This window comes from Alosa alosa, chromosome 21 (genome assembly GCF_017589495.1).
Source record: "Alosa alosa isolate M-15738 ecotype Scorff River chromosome 21, AALO_Geno_1.1, whole genome shotgun sequence".
Lineage (NCBI taxonomy): Eukaryota > Metazoa > Chordata > Actinopteri > Clupeiformes > Clupeidae > Alosa > Alosa alosa.
Genome location: NC_063209.1, coordinates 8,962,587 through 8,977,875, shown reverse-complemented (window position 1 = coordinate 8,977,875; position 15,289 = coordinate 8,962,587). Strand labels below are relative to the sequence as shown.

General features: G+C 45.7%; 2 protein-coding genes across 2 annotated transcripts in view; one reads left to right on the top strand and one right to left on the bottom strand.

Moving 5' to 3' along the window:
• The first annotated feature begins 308 nt into the window (after window positions 1-308).
• shisa3 (shisa family member 3) lies at window positions 309-5,343 on the top strand. Its single transcript, XM_048232143.1, has 2 exons — window positions 309-1,220; window positions 3,338-5,343. Exons 1-2 carry the CDS (start codon window positions 950-952, stop codon window positions 4,060-4,062), a joined length of 996 nt encoding a protein of 331 aa, XP_048088100.1. The 5' UTR covers window positions 309-949; the 3' UTR covers window positions 4,063-5,343.
• A 902-nt stretch (window positions 5,344-6,245) lies between these two features.
• atp8a1 (ATPase phospholipid transporting 8A1) overlaps window positions 6,246-15,289 on the bottom strand; it is a 140,421-nt gene continuing 131,377 nt past the window's right edge. Inside the window, 4 exon segments of the mRNA XM_048231901.1 lie at window positions 6,246-9,334; window positions 11,515-11,606; window positions 12,724-12,816; window positions 14,546-14,634. Of these exon segments, the coding sequence (XP_048087858.1) occupies window positions 9,237-9,334; window positions 11,515-11,606; window positions 12,724-12,816; window positions 14,546-14,634 (372 nt within the window). The 3' untranslated portion in view covers window positions 6,246-9,236.

Sequence of the window (15,289 nt, the reverse complement as noted above, 5' to 3'; positions counted from 1 at the left end):
ACAATTGTTAATAACCAATTAATAGATGTGCAGAATAGGCTATTTCATAACAGACCTGTTTTGGGATACATAATGTGAAGTTTAAACATGGGCGTTAATGTATTGGCCTGTAGGCCTAGTTAAATGCAGGAAATTGATTTGTGCTTTTAAAAGAATTTATCAAAGTTAATTTAACCTTTTTTTTTGGCCTCATCATCATATCCAGGGGGCACCATAAAGGTTGGTAGAGGAAGAGGCGCCAAAACACTCGTAGGTGGTTTCTAATGAGATGACCATGAGACACCACAAAGCGAGAGCAGAGACATGAATGCGCACGTTTGCGTAGCAAAGCTGCGTGCGCGTCAACGGATGAGCTCACAAAAAGCAACAGGTTTGAAATGAGGTTGCGGTCAGATGCACGGCACCACTGACAGGACGCACACGCTCTCGCTCGTGGATTTGGATTGCTAGCCTTTATTCACAACTTTTGACAGGGGGCTTGAGAATTCTCATGTTTTCCAATGTTCTGGACCGCTTCTGCTTTGCCGGGTCCTATTTGATATTGGCGAACACAATGGACATTCAGAGAACTAAATGAAAAATGGATGTCAGAAACTGGTAAATGTAAGGATCTGCTAAAGGATCTGCAAAACTGCTAAAGGATCACAGAATCGGCATTTGTTGTGATGGTCTGAATGATCGGAGTTTGCAGCGGTACCTCTGTTTGCGATTTTGTATTTAGAAGAGTTGGAAAAACTCTCTGATAACTATGACAGCAACGATTCATCAAAGCATTTGTGGTGTAAATGAACAACTTCATGATGGTAAATAAACCAAACATCTTTGTGGATTATACAACGAGGTTGCAGCAGCGCATTTGCCAGTTTTATTAACTACAATCAATCGTGTGAAATAAAAAGCGTGCATTCCAGTCAAAGCGTCACGGGCAAACTACGGCACATTCGCCGGCATGGTGCGCCTTCTCAACTGCCTTTTTCTGGGCTACTTGACATGGAACCTCCGGATATCTGATGCCCAGGGAGAGTATTGCCACGGCTGGCTGGACGGCCATGGAAATTACCACGAAGGCTTTCAGTGCCCTGAAGACTTCGACACGATGGACGCGACCGTATGCTGCGGGACATGCTCGCTTCGGTACTGCTGCGCTGCCGTGGACGCACGGCTAGACCAGGGGAGTTGCACCAATGACAGGGAAGTGGAGAACACCGAATTTGCAGCTCGTAAGATACTTTTAATACGTTTCAAAGTTTTAACTCCCCAACAACAGAATAAGGGTTAATATCTGTGGTCAACTGGACCCCACCAAATTATGCAGGGTAGAAATCCAATGCAGATTTGGAGATGCAATTAGGCCTATTTGGTGGACCACAGGTCATTCAGCCCCGTTGGTATACATTTGGCGTAAGGAATTTAGCCTGGTCACTGATGCAAATAGCAAATGTTTCTGTAGTATCTGTTGCTTGTTGATGACAAAGGGGGAAACAATTAATCTTATGTAAAATATAATCAGTTCATGTTGTGTTTTGATTCAGGTGTAAATAATTTTTTCCGCATTAGTAAGCATCACATTCATTCGTTTATAAATTAAATATTACGCCTTTATGATCTAACAGACCACAATACAGAAAGTCAAGTATATCTATTACATATTCTAACTTGTATTCATTTTATTTATATAAATTCATTCCAAACTATTGCCAGATGATTGTGGTTTAAAGTTAATACATTTTGAATAAGTTTTTGTTGTCATAGTGCTTATTGGATGAGTCTCTGAAGTCTTAGAAATATCAAACTATAACACTGAGCATAATGCATATGCACGACTTAGGCCTAGCGCTCTCTAAAGTCTAAACAGCCCTAACCATAACGGTTGACATTAATGCATGTCAACATTAATACATTATTCATAAAGTGTGATTTAATACATTTATTCGTGCAATGAAAAAAGGTTTATTTTTAGAAGACTGGCTGTGGTTTCTGCAGTAGGCTAGATTTGTGTGGTAGGCTAAAATTTTTCCCTCTAAATCAAATATAGGCTACTGATCAATATGGCTCTCCTTTTATGATGAGTAGGCTAGTTTGCCTGTGTTCGTTTTGTGTGCGCTATGTAATGTGACATTCACAAAGACTGTCTGGTTTGTTACAACGTTTCAAGTTTAGTGTACTGGCTTGCACTAGGCCTAATGCAAAATAAACAAGAACTTTGGTAGATGTTTATTTTCGAGTGAAGCTCGCAAGTGACAGTAGGTCTGAAGTATAAACTAAATTGCCACATAATTATTTTTCGGACAGATTCTGTGGCTTGATGACAATTATTCCCCTCTAAAGCACTGCAGGCTACCCCCTATGAATGTATCTTATTTCATTTCAGAGCCAGAATACTATTGATCAAGTGGATAATCTGCCATCTGTCAACGTCAGCCCGTGACCTCTCGTATATTTTTCCTTGTTTGAAGGAAATAAATCAATTTGCACCGATTTCCCCTTCACGAGCACACATTACAGTTCGGAGATGTAATCTGACCTTTCATCAAGGACTCGTGTATTTTTCTTTGGACCAAATTACCTACGATCGCCACGACAAAACAATGAAACGAAAATAGAGAAGTGTAGCCTACTGTTGATGAGGCTTGATAAATATGTCTTTGCCAGTTACAACTGAAAACCTCTGTATTTATTTACATTTTTACTGTTTATGACATACTGCAAAACGGAGTAGGCCTACTCCATCAACTGAACGACAGCTTTGGATGTGCTTTCAATACTACTGCCTCGGGACAGCGAAACCTGCTGAACCCACAAGTAATTTGAATCTTGACCATAAACATTTCCCGCGGCTGTGGAGGAAAACAGTTTGTTTTTGTGGTAAATACTATGTTGAAATTTTACACCCAATGCGCCTTCCTGTCTCAAGTGTCAGGCTGTCCCCACAGTTCTTACCTTCTCTCCTCTCTAAAAGGTTCAACAGAAGCGCAAACAGATCAGATAGGAAACTAACACTCCAAGTCGATGTAAAGTTCTAAGCAAAGTGTTTAGTAGGCTAGTTGTTCTGTGGGATATAGAAACTTTGCTGTTATATTGTTGGTATTTGTAATAAATAATTCTAGAATAGGAATCACAACGGTCCTAACAAAACAGGTCACATGCAGTAATTTAACTGTATACAGACATTAAGGAATGATGTCCAATGTGAGGGCCATTGTGTATCTGCCTGTGCATGTTTTGCATTCATCTGTTGATGTTGATCCATAATGATATGGTAAGCTATATTGTCATTTGGTCATGAAATGGTAATGTCCCAACCTCTTTGTAACTTTGTGTCTTTCTCCGCCTCCAGAGCCCATCTACGTGCCCTTCCTGATGGTGGGCTCCATCTTTGTGGCGTTTGTGGTGGTGGGTTCGTTGGTGGCCGTCTACTGCTGCACGTGCCTGCGTCCCAAGCAGCCGGCGCAGCCGCCCATGCACTTCTCACTGCGCAGCTGCCAGGGCGAGACCATCCCCATGATCCTGACGCCGGCGCCGGCGTCGCTGCGCACGCCCTCGCGCCAATCCAGCACGGCCACCACCAGCTCCAGCTCGGCCGGCGGCGCCACCACCACGGGCACGGGCAGCGGTGGCTCGCTGCGGCGCTTCTCGCTGGGCCGCGGCGCCGACGCCGGCCTGCAAGCGCCCATGCAGGCGGCGCCCGCCACGCAGCTCCTGATGCCCTCTGGCCTCGGCAGCGCTCTCTCCTCGTCTTCGTCCTGCTCCTCCTCGATGGCGCCCCTTCCTCCTCCGCCAATTCTGCCGCAGGCGACCCAGCCGGCGCTGCCGCCCCCTCCCTACACCTCCCCCGCGGCGTGTCTCCATGGCGGCCTGTCGCATTCGCGCGGGCCTCCTCCTCCACCCCCCCACCCTCACACCCATGCCCACTCTCATGCCCACTCCCATGCCCACACCTCACTGCAGCTGCACCACGCCCCCCAGGGCTCGGGCTTCCTGCTGCCCCAGCAGTACTTTTTCCCCCTGCAGACTGAGCCCTTCGGCACGGCCAAGGGCTTCGCCGACTTCGGCCAGAGCTGACTGGTCCTGGACACCCTCTGAACCCCACCCCCCCTAGGGAAAAGAGTGTGTGTCGGTGGATGTGTGTGTGTGTGTGTGTGTGTGTGGTGGGGGGATAAAGCATAGGAGCTCACAGTGGAGCCCTTGGTTGGTTGTAGAATCACACCAGGGGGAGTGCGAGTCTGGTGGGTTTTCTGTGCCTTTGCTGCAATTCCATGAGAACCTTCAGGGATGTGCTGGAGTGAGGGAGACAGAGGAAGCAACTGACCCAGCTGTGAAGGCTTTTCTCTAGACCCAAACGCAGTGCACGGGTCCCCATCCCAGCTGTGAAGGCTTTTCTCTAGACCCAAACGCAGTGCACGGGTCCCCATCCGAGCGTGCCTTGCCAGCTATGGAGTTTTATGTGAGGACAAAATATGCACTTTTATAAGCAGTCTTTATTTCCCCCCGTTGTTTTCTCACTGACCTGCCAAAGTATCAGGACACATCGGTCATTAAATATTTTGAGGATTTTTTGTCAAGGTTGTTCGGACAGACAACTAATCAGAAATTTCCAAATCAAGGCTGAAAAGACAGCTGTTGGCAGTTTGTTTTGGACACGTTCATATTGTCCAATGGCATTAAAAAGGAAACAACCAGGGATTAAAAAAAAAAAAAAAGGTATTTTGACAATCTCAAGGCCCCTCTAAAAGAGGGAACAGAAAGAACTTTTACTTTTGGATTAAATGTCACTGAATTATGTAGCTGTGCCCAGGTCAGCTGATAACAACACGCAGACGTGTCCATACATTACATAACATATACATCCATTCCTTCAGGGCTAAAATGTCAAATGAGTAGACGATTCATATTTTTTAAGGGGATGTAATTGATTTTGAAGTCTATTTTCGGAAAGCAAATTAGACTTTTTTTAAGATTAATATGTGACACATGTGTACTTATAGTTTGTTTTAATGAAACCATCTGTGGCTGGATAGTCATGGAGCTTTTTAAGCCTCAATAGGTCACGGCACTCAAAGCAGCCCATTTCAACAGGGCACAGAATCGGAACCGGATCACTGCCAGTCACAGTGTAGCAGTGTCACTTTTTTTTTTTTTTATTGTATCGTCTTTGTACAAAATTCCATGTTTGTCACAACTGACCAATAGCGCTGATTTGTATCAGTGGTGCCAGTGCTTGATCAGAAAGGGCTTATTTAATGGTCATTGACCAACACAACCCTATAAGTTGAGCAACCCTCAACCTCCTCAGTAACAACATCCACTTTACTGTCTTATGTACAACGACTCAATATTAGAAATACAATGGTTATTCAAAAAAAGATTGGCGTCTTGTCTGTTTTCTAGCCCGTAGGTTATGATTTTTTGGAAAAAGATATAGAAAGCCATCTGATTCTATCGTACTCCTTTTTGGATTCAACTCCGACTGAGGAGACTGTCTGGGACACTGGATACGCTTAAAAATAACACTACAAATTTTCTTGTTATGTTAAATGCAAATAGGAGATGCCATTGCCGAGCCCTCAGATTACCACAGAGCAGACCCAAGTGAGGGCTGGTCAGTCTCTAGGGCAGTAACAACCGTGCCGAAAGATGATCAGAATGATTCCATCTGCTTGTCAAGCGTGTCAGCGCACGGATGTTTTCACAATGTCTTTCCCTGCCTCTTCCTGTTTGGATATGCAGTGCTTTTTCGCATGTCCTGTTTAGTTCAGTACACACACACACACAAAATACATTTAAAGACACTCTCACACACATATACACTACACACACCAGTCATGGGAGAGAAAACCAGTTGGCCTCTTTAGGGACCGATTTGAAAGGTGGGGGGTGGTGGATGTGTGTTTGGGGGGTGGGACAGAATGCCTTTCTGCGGTTCTAGACGAAAACCCTGCATTTTAGAAACTGACATGACTCGTACCCTTGCCTTCTTTTTGTGACGGGCCACTGAGCTAATCTGGTATTTGCAAAATTTGCGCATGGAACTGCAGACGCATGTCACAATTTGACTGTCAATGCTGGATTTCCAAAAGGCAATCAGGTTCAACCCGAGCACATGGAAATTCAATTTCACACCAAAGGCTTGCGCGTTCGCCGAATCTGGTCGCCGAAGTGGTTCCCAGTGGACGAATGAGATAGGACTCCCCCGGGGCCAGGGAAGGGTATGTTATCAAAAAAAATTGAGACATGAGGCTCAAGTGTCCATTTTCCAGTTGTAAAGTTTATTTCAGTAGTCCTTTATGGCAGTAAAAGACAGAAACACTTAAAAGTTTTTGCAGTCCCAACATGCTGAACAATCATCAAACAGAGGACGTAAAAGAAAGGAGGAAGGGGGGGGGTAGATTCAAATAGAAAAAGTGCATTTTCCTCTTTAAAGTGACCAAGACAAGAGAGAGGGAGAGAGAATCAAAGTACAGTTTAAAACACTTGAAAACTGAACGTTTTTTTTTGTTTTTTTAATTCTCCATTCATGCAACCACCAAACAACTTCCACAGATGACGAGTTAAAAACAAACAAAAAAAAAAACAAGAAGAAAAGAAAGACAACAGTCCTAAGCCATTCACCACAACTTTCACATCAGTAGACCAACAACAGAGCTCAGAGTTTGTGACATCTGATGACGACCAGCAACAGTAACAGAAAAAAAGCCCCATCAAAAAACAACAGCCTGAAATGTATATATTTTTTTGTTTACTGTACATCCTCCCAAAGGAAAACCAAGAGAGTAAATACTCTGGAGTTTGTTTTTAAAGAAGAACACCACATGAAAGAGGTTAGAGAGAAAGAGACAGAGAGAGAGAGAGAGAGAGAGAGAGATGAAAGGAAAACTGGATTCAAACATAGAGCCAGATAAATAATAGCAGAACCAAATGGCCATTAATACAATTATCCACTACAGGAAAGTTAAAAACAATGCATTGTGCAACATCTGTCAAGCTAGCAGTACAGACGACGGTTCCCTCACACCCAGCCCCAAATGGAGAAAGGCTGGAACGCAGGATCTAACCACACACACACACACACACACACACACACACACACGGCCATGCAGCATTTAACAGTAGTTCATCATTACACCTGCCAAGTCGTGCGGACAGATGAAAGAGCGAGCAGCACACATGAACACACACACACGCGCTCTTATAAGCTCAAAAGGAGGTTAGAGAAAATCGATAATTTCTCTCAGTATCAACAAAACACAATCTTGTCCAATTAACATACTGTGCTCATGCTCACAAAATAAAGACCTCATACATACACCGATTCTGTCACGCACGCACACACACACACACACTCGCACCCACCCACACACACAAATAAACACGCAGACATGCACATGCAGACAACACCCGTTGGATAATCGCTCTACAACCTGATCTCCCACAGGGAGAAGAAAACCAAAAAATGCACAACCATTGGACTATAAATAAATTAAGAAGCATTATTAACAACATTACAGACATTTTAGTCATACAGGAACTAAAAAAACAAACAAAACAACAAGCACCGCATTCACCACTGTCATTGTCTGGAAAAAAGGACAATTCGTTACAAAGCAGGTCGATCCGAAAAGTCATACTTGTCCAATATAAAAATACAAATTCACAAAATAACTATTGACACAAAGTATTTCTTTTAAACAATACTGTGTGAATTTCCAGGTTATCTCTTTTTTTTTGTTTTCTTTCGTTTTGTTTTCCCTCGAGCTAATGGCACTTATGTTTTATAGGATTGACTCTCCGTTCTGAAGGAGAGAGCGGGAATGAGACGGAAGTCGCTGCTCGTAAGCCGACATTAACGCGGATAAAGACGTTCATTCCGTCTGTCTACTGGACAGACACCCACCTGTGTTACATGACCGGGCAGAGGTGTTTGAGTGTCCTCACAAAAGGGATGTGGCCCTTCATGTTCCCTTTGGGGACCAAGAGGACGTCTTTGTCCCGTGGCGCGAAGCACGGAATATGAGAAGGAACGAGTAAAATTGGGAATACTTTCTTTAGCAGGGAAAAAGGAAAACTAAACTCCTAGTTAGGCACCTTTGTGATCGTCGCAGCCGAGAAACACATGGAATGCAAGTTAATTGTTAAGAGCTTTCAAAATAATGCTGTACAAAACAAAACAAACAAAAACAAAAATGCCAGAAAACGACTGACTTTTGCAAGAAGCTGTCAAAACAGAACAACAGGCACAACATCTACCAGCAAACTTATAATAATAATCAAAAAAAAATCAAAACTACATAAACAAATGAAAGTAATGATGGCTGAAGGCAACAACAAATGTAAGGCTTTGATACAGTAGATCATCGAGTGCAAGAATTGAACATGAAAAGAAAACAAAAAACAAACTGGGAGTGCAGTGATCTGTTCAGTGCCGAGAGAGAGAGTCGCATGCTGGACCGGACGCGCTGAGGCTATCAAAGCGCATGTCTGTCTTTGTGTTGGAAATCGGGATTGCATTTAGAGATTCAGGACTATGTTCTTTGGCTGTCTACGTCTGAAAGTTTTCCGCTGTCAAAAAAATGTGAATTCCTGTTTTTAGTCAAAACGTTTTTGGGGGGGATTTGTGTGTAGTGTAGCATCCCCAATTGGGCACTAAAAAAAAAAAAAAAAATATGATCGATTTTGGACAACATAGTTTGGCATTACACTCAAGTAAAGATCAGAAGAGACAAGTAATTTCAAAAAGTAGACGCCATCCCCCTTTTCAATCAGTAGAGGGGAGGAGATTCAGACCAACACAACTGCAAAACACAATAGAACAAAAAAAATGCAAGCACAGTAATCATTTCTGCTGGACAAACAACTACGGCGTAAGTGAAGAATAGCTTCAGACAATATATATATTTTTTCATATCTTTTTTTTCTTTTGATTTAATTTTTTTTTCTTTCCCTTTTTTCTAAGACGTAGAGAATCAACAAACTGTGTGCTCTCTACCCTCCTTCACTGCTGTTGTTGTTTTTTTCAGTGTCGTCACGGCGGCCTGGATGGTGTGTCTGAGACAGTACACACTTGCAACACACACACACACACACACACACACACACACACACACACACCGTGGCTTCGCGTGGGCCTCCAGGATCAGGGTGCCCGAGAGGGGCTCTGCCCACACTAAAACAGCTCCGGGGTGGAGGATGAGGAAAGGACCGAGGACTGTCCGGCGGCCGGCGGCAGTGGCGGTCGAGTCTCACCACTCGGTGGTCCGCTGCTTGGTGGTGTCGTAGGCCCGGATCACCTCCGACTGGGACACCACGCCGTTCTCGTCCTGTGAGAAGGCATAGCCGTCTGCGGTGGGCAGGAGAGAGATGGCGTAAGCTCTCAAAAGGTCAACAAGGTCACATGGCATTGCAGAGGACAACAAAGACAAAAAAACATTTTAAAACTTGAAATGTAAAAAAAGGAGAATAATTTAATTAAAACTATAAATGATACAATGAATAAAAAATAAACAAAATTAAGACACAACAAAAGACTAAAATAATGTGATGGTGAACAGAACATTAACTTAGGCAAAATGGACTGTCCATCCCCACAGCATTTATTATTGTTGTCTAACCACTGAACCACACACTCCTCTAACACCTCTCAACACTGCCTAAGCCACTAGGCCTGACCTCTGAACTCTGACCCCACTCACCTCACGTCTCACTGGACTCGGCCTCTACCTGCAGGCCTGGGAGCCGCATGCAAGGGGCCGGTGAGAGCAGTGCATTGTGGGAAGGATAGCGATAACATTTTTAAACACTTCTACATTTCTAAACCATTACACACACACACACACACGCACACAGCAAAACCACACAGGATTGTGGGAATAGGGTACGGTCGTAAGAGGATTCCTGGGGGCTGAGGCGCAGGGGGGTGAGCGGGTTGTCTAGCACGTGTATCAGGTATTATATCTATGAAAGCTGGGGGGGGGGGGTTGGGTTGGGTTGGGTGGGGGGGGTGGGCCTTAGGTGTGCGTTACAGCTAAGGGTATGACAGGGTCAAAGGTCAAACTACATATGACCGTCTCCTATCCCCACCTAAAAGTAGACACAAAATGAAGAAAAGGAAAAGAAAGAAACATACATGAGCACACAAAAGAAAGGAAGGAGAAATTCCAACATATGCAAACTGTGAGAAGAGAAGTGATGAGTGAAACAGAGCAAACAGAAGAGAGCTGAGAGAGCTGAGAGAGCGAGCGGCGTGTCCAGGAGGCATGGACGGCCCTCTCTAGTACACAATCGGCTCCAGACTTTGTCTTCGAACATTTGGGGATTTGATGGAGAGTTGCGAGTTCTGAGTTGTGACTGAACAGGTGTATAGTCTTAAGTACCTCAAACACACACACACACACACGCTTTTCGCTTTTGCTAGCACACACACACACACTTTTGCTGGCACACACACACACACACACACACACACACACACACACTCTTGCTGGCACACACACTGGCACACACACACACACACACACACACACACACACACACACACACACACACACACACACACACTCACTCTTGCAGGAGGGGAGTGAGCTGCTGCGTGTGCTTCCGTATGTTTATCTTTCTCTCATATCAGCCTGGGTTTGTCCAAGACACACTATGAAACGACAGCATGACAGACCACACATTACCACATGTGGAAACAGAAGAGGAGTCCCATTTAATTGAGAAATAGTGTCCCACGACTCTTAAACGCTGACACATTCCAGCCTTATTCTACTCTGGCCTTCAGGCACTCACATACTGATACTGAGGGTCTGTGTGGCCTCCTCTGAACCTGAACCTAGGTATGCACTAGTGGTTACTGTTAATGGTCAGTGAGACTGGAAAAAGAGCACTGCAGCGTTTCATATGAGAGAGGTGCAGTATGAGTTGATGCTTGCGTGTGTGTGTGTGTGTGATATGTACTGTGTAGAGGTAAATGTGTCCTCCACATTTAACTCATCAGAGGTAGTGTACACACACACACACACACACACACACACACACACACACACACAGACACACAGACACACACACACACACACACACACACACACACACACACACACACACACACACACACACACACACACACACGGAGAAGTGAGCTCACCAGCAGCCCTTGATCTGATGTCTGGGGAGCAGTTGGGGGTTATGTGCCTTGCTCAAGGGCACATCATCTGTGGATGTGGATGTGGAAGAGTGCTCTTCAATCACTCCCCCCACCCACAATTTTCCTACCAGTCAGGGATCGAACTGGTCACCTTTTGATCCGATTCCCTAACTAGTAGGCCACGGATGCCTGTGTTTGTGTGTGGCAAAGGCGGCCATGTAAAGATAAGTGTGTGTGTGTGTGTGGTGGAGGCGGTCATGTAAAGATAAGTGTGTGTGTGTGTGTGTGTGTGGTGGAGGCGGTCATGTAAAGATAAGTGTGTGTGTGTGTGTGTGTGTGAGTGTGTGTGTGTGTGTGTGTGAACGCAGTTGACTTACGGAGTAGGTTTTGCTGCATGGAGTCCGAGCGGTAAAGACTAACTGTGCTCTTCTTAAAGACATTCTTCAAGAGCTGAGCCCTCTCAGTCAAACTGCAGAGAGATAAAGAGAGAGAGAGAGAAAGGGGGGAAAAAAGAAGATGATTTATTTACACAACTTCTAGTACGTCTTTATTACTTGTTATTGGAGAAAGTGAAAAAGAGCAGGAGAGAAGAGGACTATCTATCTATCTATTTATTTATTTATTTTTTAGCTTATCTTTGGGCATCTCAGGTTTGTTCCAAACAATGTCTCGTTGTATCTGTGACAATGACAATAAAGTATCTATCTAGAGAAGAGAGGAGAGGAGAGGAGAGAAGAGGAGAGGAGAGACGAGAAAAGAGGAGAAGAGAGGAGAGGAGAGGAGAGAAAAGGGGAGGAGAGACGAGAAAAGAGGAGAAGAGAGGAGAGGAGAGGAGAGAAAAGGGGAGGAGAGACGAGAAAAGAGGAGAAGAGAGGAGAGGAGAGGAGAGAAAAGGGGAGGAGAGAGGAGAAGAGGAGAGAAGAGAAGGAGAGGAGAGAAGAGGAGAGGAGAGAAGAGGAGAGGAGAGGAGAGGAGAGGAGAGGAGAGGAGGAGAAAGAGGAGGAGACAGACTAACACAGAGAGTAATATCTGTTCTGTTCCAACACAGCAGGGCACGACTGACTGGCCAGCCAAGCGGCTCTAGCAGGGTCTGCCCACCCCAGCAGGCGCTGGCTGCTGCCCGACTGGATCCTCCAGGCCCAGAGCTGCTGCTTCTGCTGCTAGAGCTGAACTGGCTAACTCCAACAGTGGAGTGGACTAAGGGGCTCTACTGGGCTAGCTAGCTAGCTAACAACAGTCTTACCCCCATCCATGCTAACCTCTATTTTCTTCTGGCCTTTAAAAGTTAATGAAAATAAGAGACCAATTAAAACACAAAACACCAACATGCAATACACCACTCTTTTGGAGTTTTGACAAATTGCCTATTGTCAATGTTGCTATATAAAAGCACTAAAAGTGAAACATTTAAAGATCGAAAGATCTTTAGAACGTGGGATCTGCTTTAATATGTCAGGTGATACCCTATCAGATAAGGAGGCGGAGGGGGGGTGGCACTGGGGAGGAGGGTGGCCCTGCTGAGGGACACCTGGCCGTCAGGGGATTATGGGTAATGTGATCTTTGGCAGATAAGGGCGGACTCATACCTCTTGCCGTGCACCACGGCCCCGGGGTCCTTGGACAGGGCCTCCAGCTCCTGAACCTCATCCACCAAGGTCTTAAAGCACACCTTCTTCATTCTGTTGGGGTTGGAGAGGAAGAGAGAGAGAGGAGAGGAGGAGAAAGAGGAGAAGCAAAAAGAGAAGGAGGAGAAGGAGAAAGAGAAGGAGAAACAGGGAAAGGAGAAAGAGGAGGAGACAGACTAACACAGAGAGTAATATCTGTTCTGTTCCAACACAGCAGGGCACGACTGACTGGCCAGCCAAGCGGCTCTAGCAGGGTCTGCCCACCCCAGCAGGCGCTGGCTGCTGCCCGACTGGATCCTCCAGGCCCAGAGCTGCTGCTTCTGCTGCTAGAGCTGAACTGGCTAACTCCAACAGTGGAGTGGACTAAGGGGCTCTACTGGGCTAGCTAGCTAGCTAACAACAGTCTTACCCCCATCCATGCTAACCTCTATTTTCTTCTGGCCTTTAAAAGTTAATGAAAATAAGAGACCAATTAAAACACAAAACACCAACATGCAATACACCACTCTTTTGGAGTTTTGACAAATTGCCTATTGTCAATGTTGCTATATAAAAGCACTAAAAGTGAAACATTTAAAGATCGAAAGATCTTTAGAACGTGGGATCTGCTTTAATATGTCAGGTGATACCCTATCAGATAAGGAGGCGGAGGGGGGGTGGCACTGGGGAGGAGGGTGGCCCTGCTGAGGGACACCTGGCCGTCAGGGATTATGGGTAATGTGATCTTTGGCAGATAAGGCGGACTCATACCTCTTGCCATTTCCACGGCCCCAGGGGTCCTTGGACAGGGCCTCCAGCTCCTGAACCTCATCCACCAAGGTCTTAAAGCACACCTTCTTCATTCTGTTGGGGTTGGAGAGGAAGAGAGAGAGAGGAGAGGAGAGAAGAGGAGAGGAGAGGAGAGAAAAGGGGAGGAGAGAGGAGAGGAGAGGAGAGGAGAGGAGAGGAGAGGAGAGGAGAGGAGAGGAGAGGAGAGGAGAGAAAAGGGGAGGAGAGAGGAGAGGAGAGGAGAGGAGAGGAGAGGAGAGGAGAGGAGAGGAGAGGAGAGGAGAGGAGAGGAGGAGAAAGAGGAGGAGACAGACTAACACAGAGAGTAATATCTGTTCTGTTCCAACACAGCAGGGCACGATTGACTGGCCAGCCAAGCTGACTCTAGCAGGGTCTGCCCACCCCAGCAGGCGCTGGCTGCTGCCCGACTGGATCCTCCAGGCCCAGAGCTGCTGCTTCTGCTGCTAGAGCTGAACTGGCTAACTCCAACAGATGTATGCTCAGCAAAACAAACATAACTGTCTGTATTTCGATGAAATGGTAAAACACAAAACAAACATAACTGTCTGTATTTCGGATGAAATGGTGTAAGGCGATATCCCGTTTTTATACAGAGCTTTGCAAGCTTTATCATTTTTAAATCTAATAAAGTTCCCCCATGCGCAGATGAGCAATACTAGTGATGAGGGAAGAAAAATAACAGCTAACAGCGCAGTGTGAGTCTTGGGCTCTCCTCGCTCTAGTGTGTGTTTGAACGGAGCGAGTGTTTGAGTGAAGTGTGTCTAGAAGTAGTTTGTGTTTTGTGTGGAGTGAGTGTGTGGGCAGAGTGTGTGTTTGAACGGAGTGAGTGTTTGAATGGAGTGTGTGTTGGAACGGCGTCAGTGTGTATACAGAGTGTGTGCTTGAACAGAGTGTGTGTTGGAGCGGAGTGTGTGTTTGAGCGGAGTGTGTGTTGGAGCGGTGAGAAGGACAGTGGGTTAGAGTGGCGCAGTGTTCAAACGGAGGAGACACTCACACTTTGTAGGCCACATCGAACACCAGAGAGGTGATGGGGATGAAGATCAGCCCCATCCAGAAGACTCCTGAACTGAACATCATGTCCGCCTGAAAAAAAAACAACACACACAAACACACAAAGAAACAGAAACACACACGTTAGATCCCCCTCTGAGGAAGACTATGGAATGTCAGTAGATTAATGAGGTGAAAATTAATCTCACACACACACACACACACACACACACACACACCTACACATACCTTAAGACACCACACCCTAAACAACAGTCCTCAACATACTTCCGCGGTGTTGACAAAACAACAGCTGAGTCTTGAGCGCAAACTCCTGAGAGTCTCCTAAAGAGGCAGCACCCAACAGCTGGTCCTCTGCTCTGACCACACGTGAGAGGCCCTCCAGCGCTCCACAAAACACAGACGGCTGGGCTCCAGGACTGAGGGGACTGGACTCTGGAGCACTGGAAGTGCTTGAGGAATCCCCCACCCTCCCCAACCCACCCTGTCAGTATCTTGTTAGAGTTAGAAAACAATGACAGTGCAGGCTGGATTGTGTCCCAGAGCTCTGCCACACACACACTTTACATATTGCGAAGAATCGTGAGAGAAAGAGAGAAAGAGAGAAAAGAGAGAGAGAGAGAGAGAGAGAGAGAGAGAGAGAAAGAAAGAGAGAGAGAGAGAGAGAAGAAGACACATGGGAGGCAATGCAGGGGCCAACTAAGACAAAGGGGATGAAAACGTTGAT

Coding starts and splice junctions, on each gene's coding strand:
- shisa3 (XM_048232143.1), top strand. CDS start 950: ATGGTGCGCCTTCTCAACTGCCTTTTTCTGGGCTACTTGACATGGAAC. Junction 1,221..3,337: donor GAACACCGAATTTGCAGCTC/GTAAGATACTTT, acceptor CTCCGCCTCCAG/AGCCCATCTACGTGCCCTTC.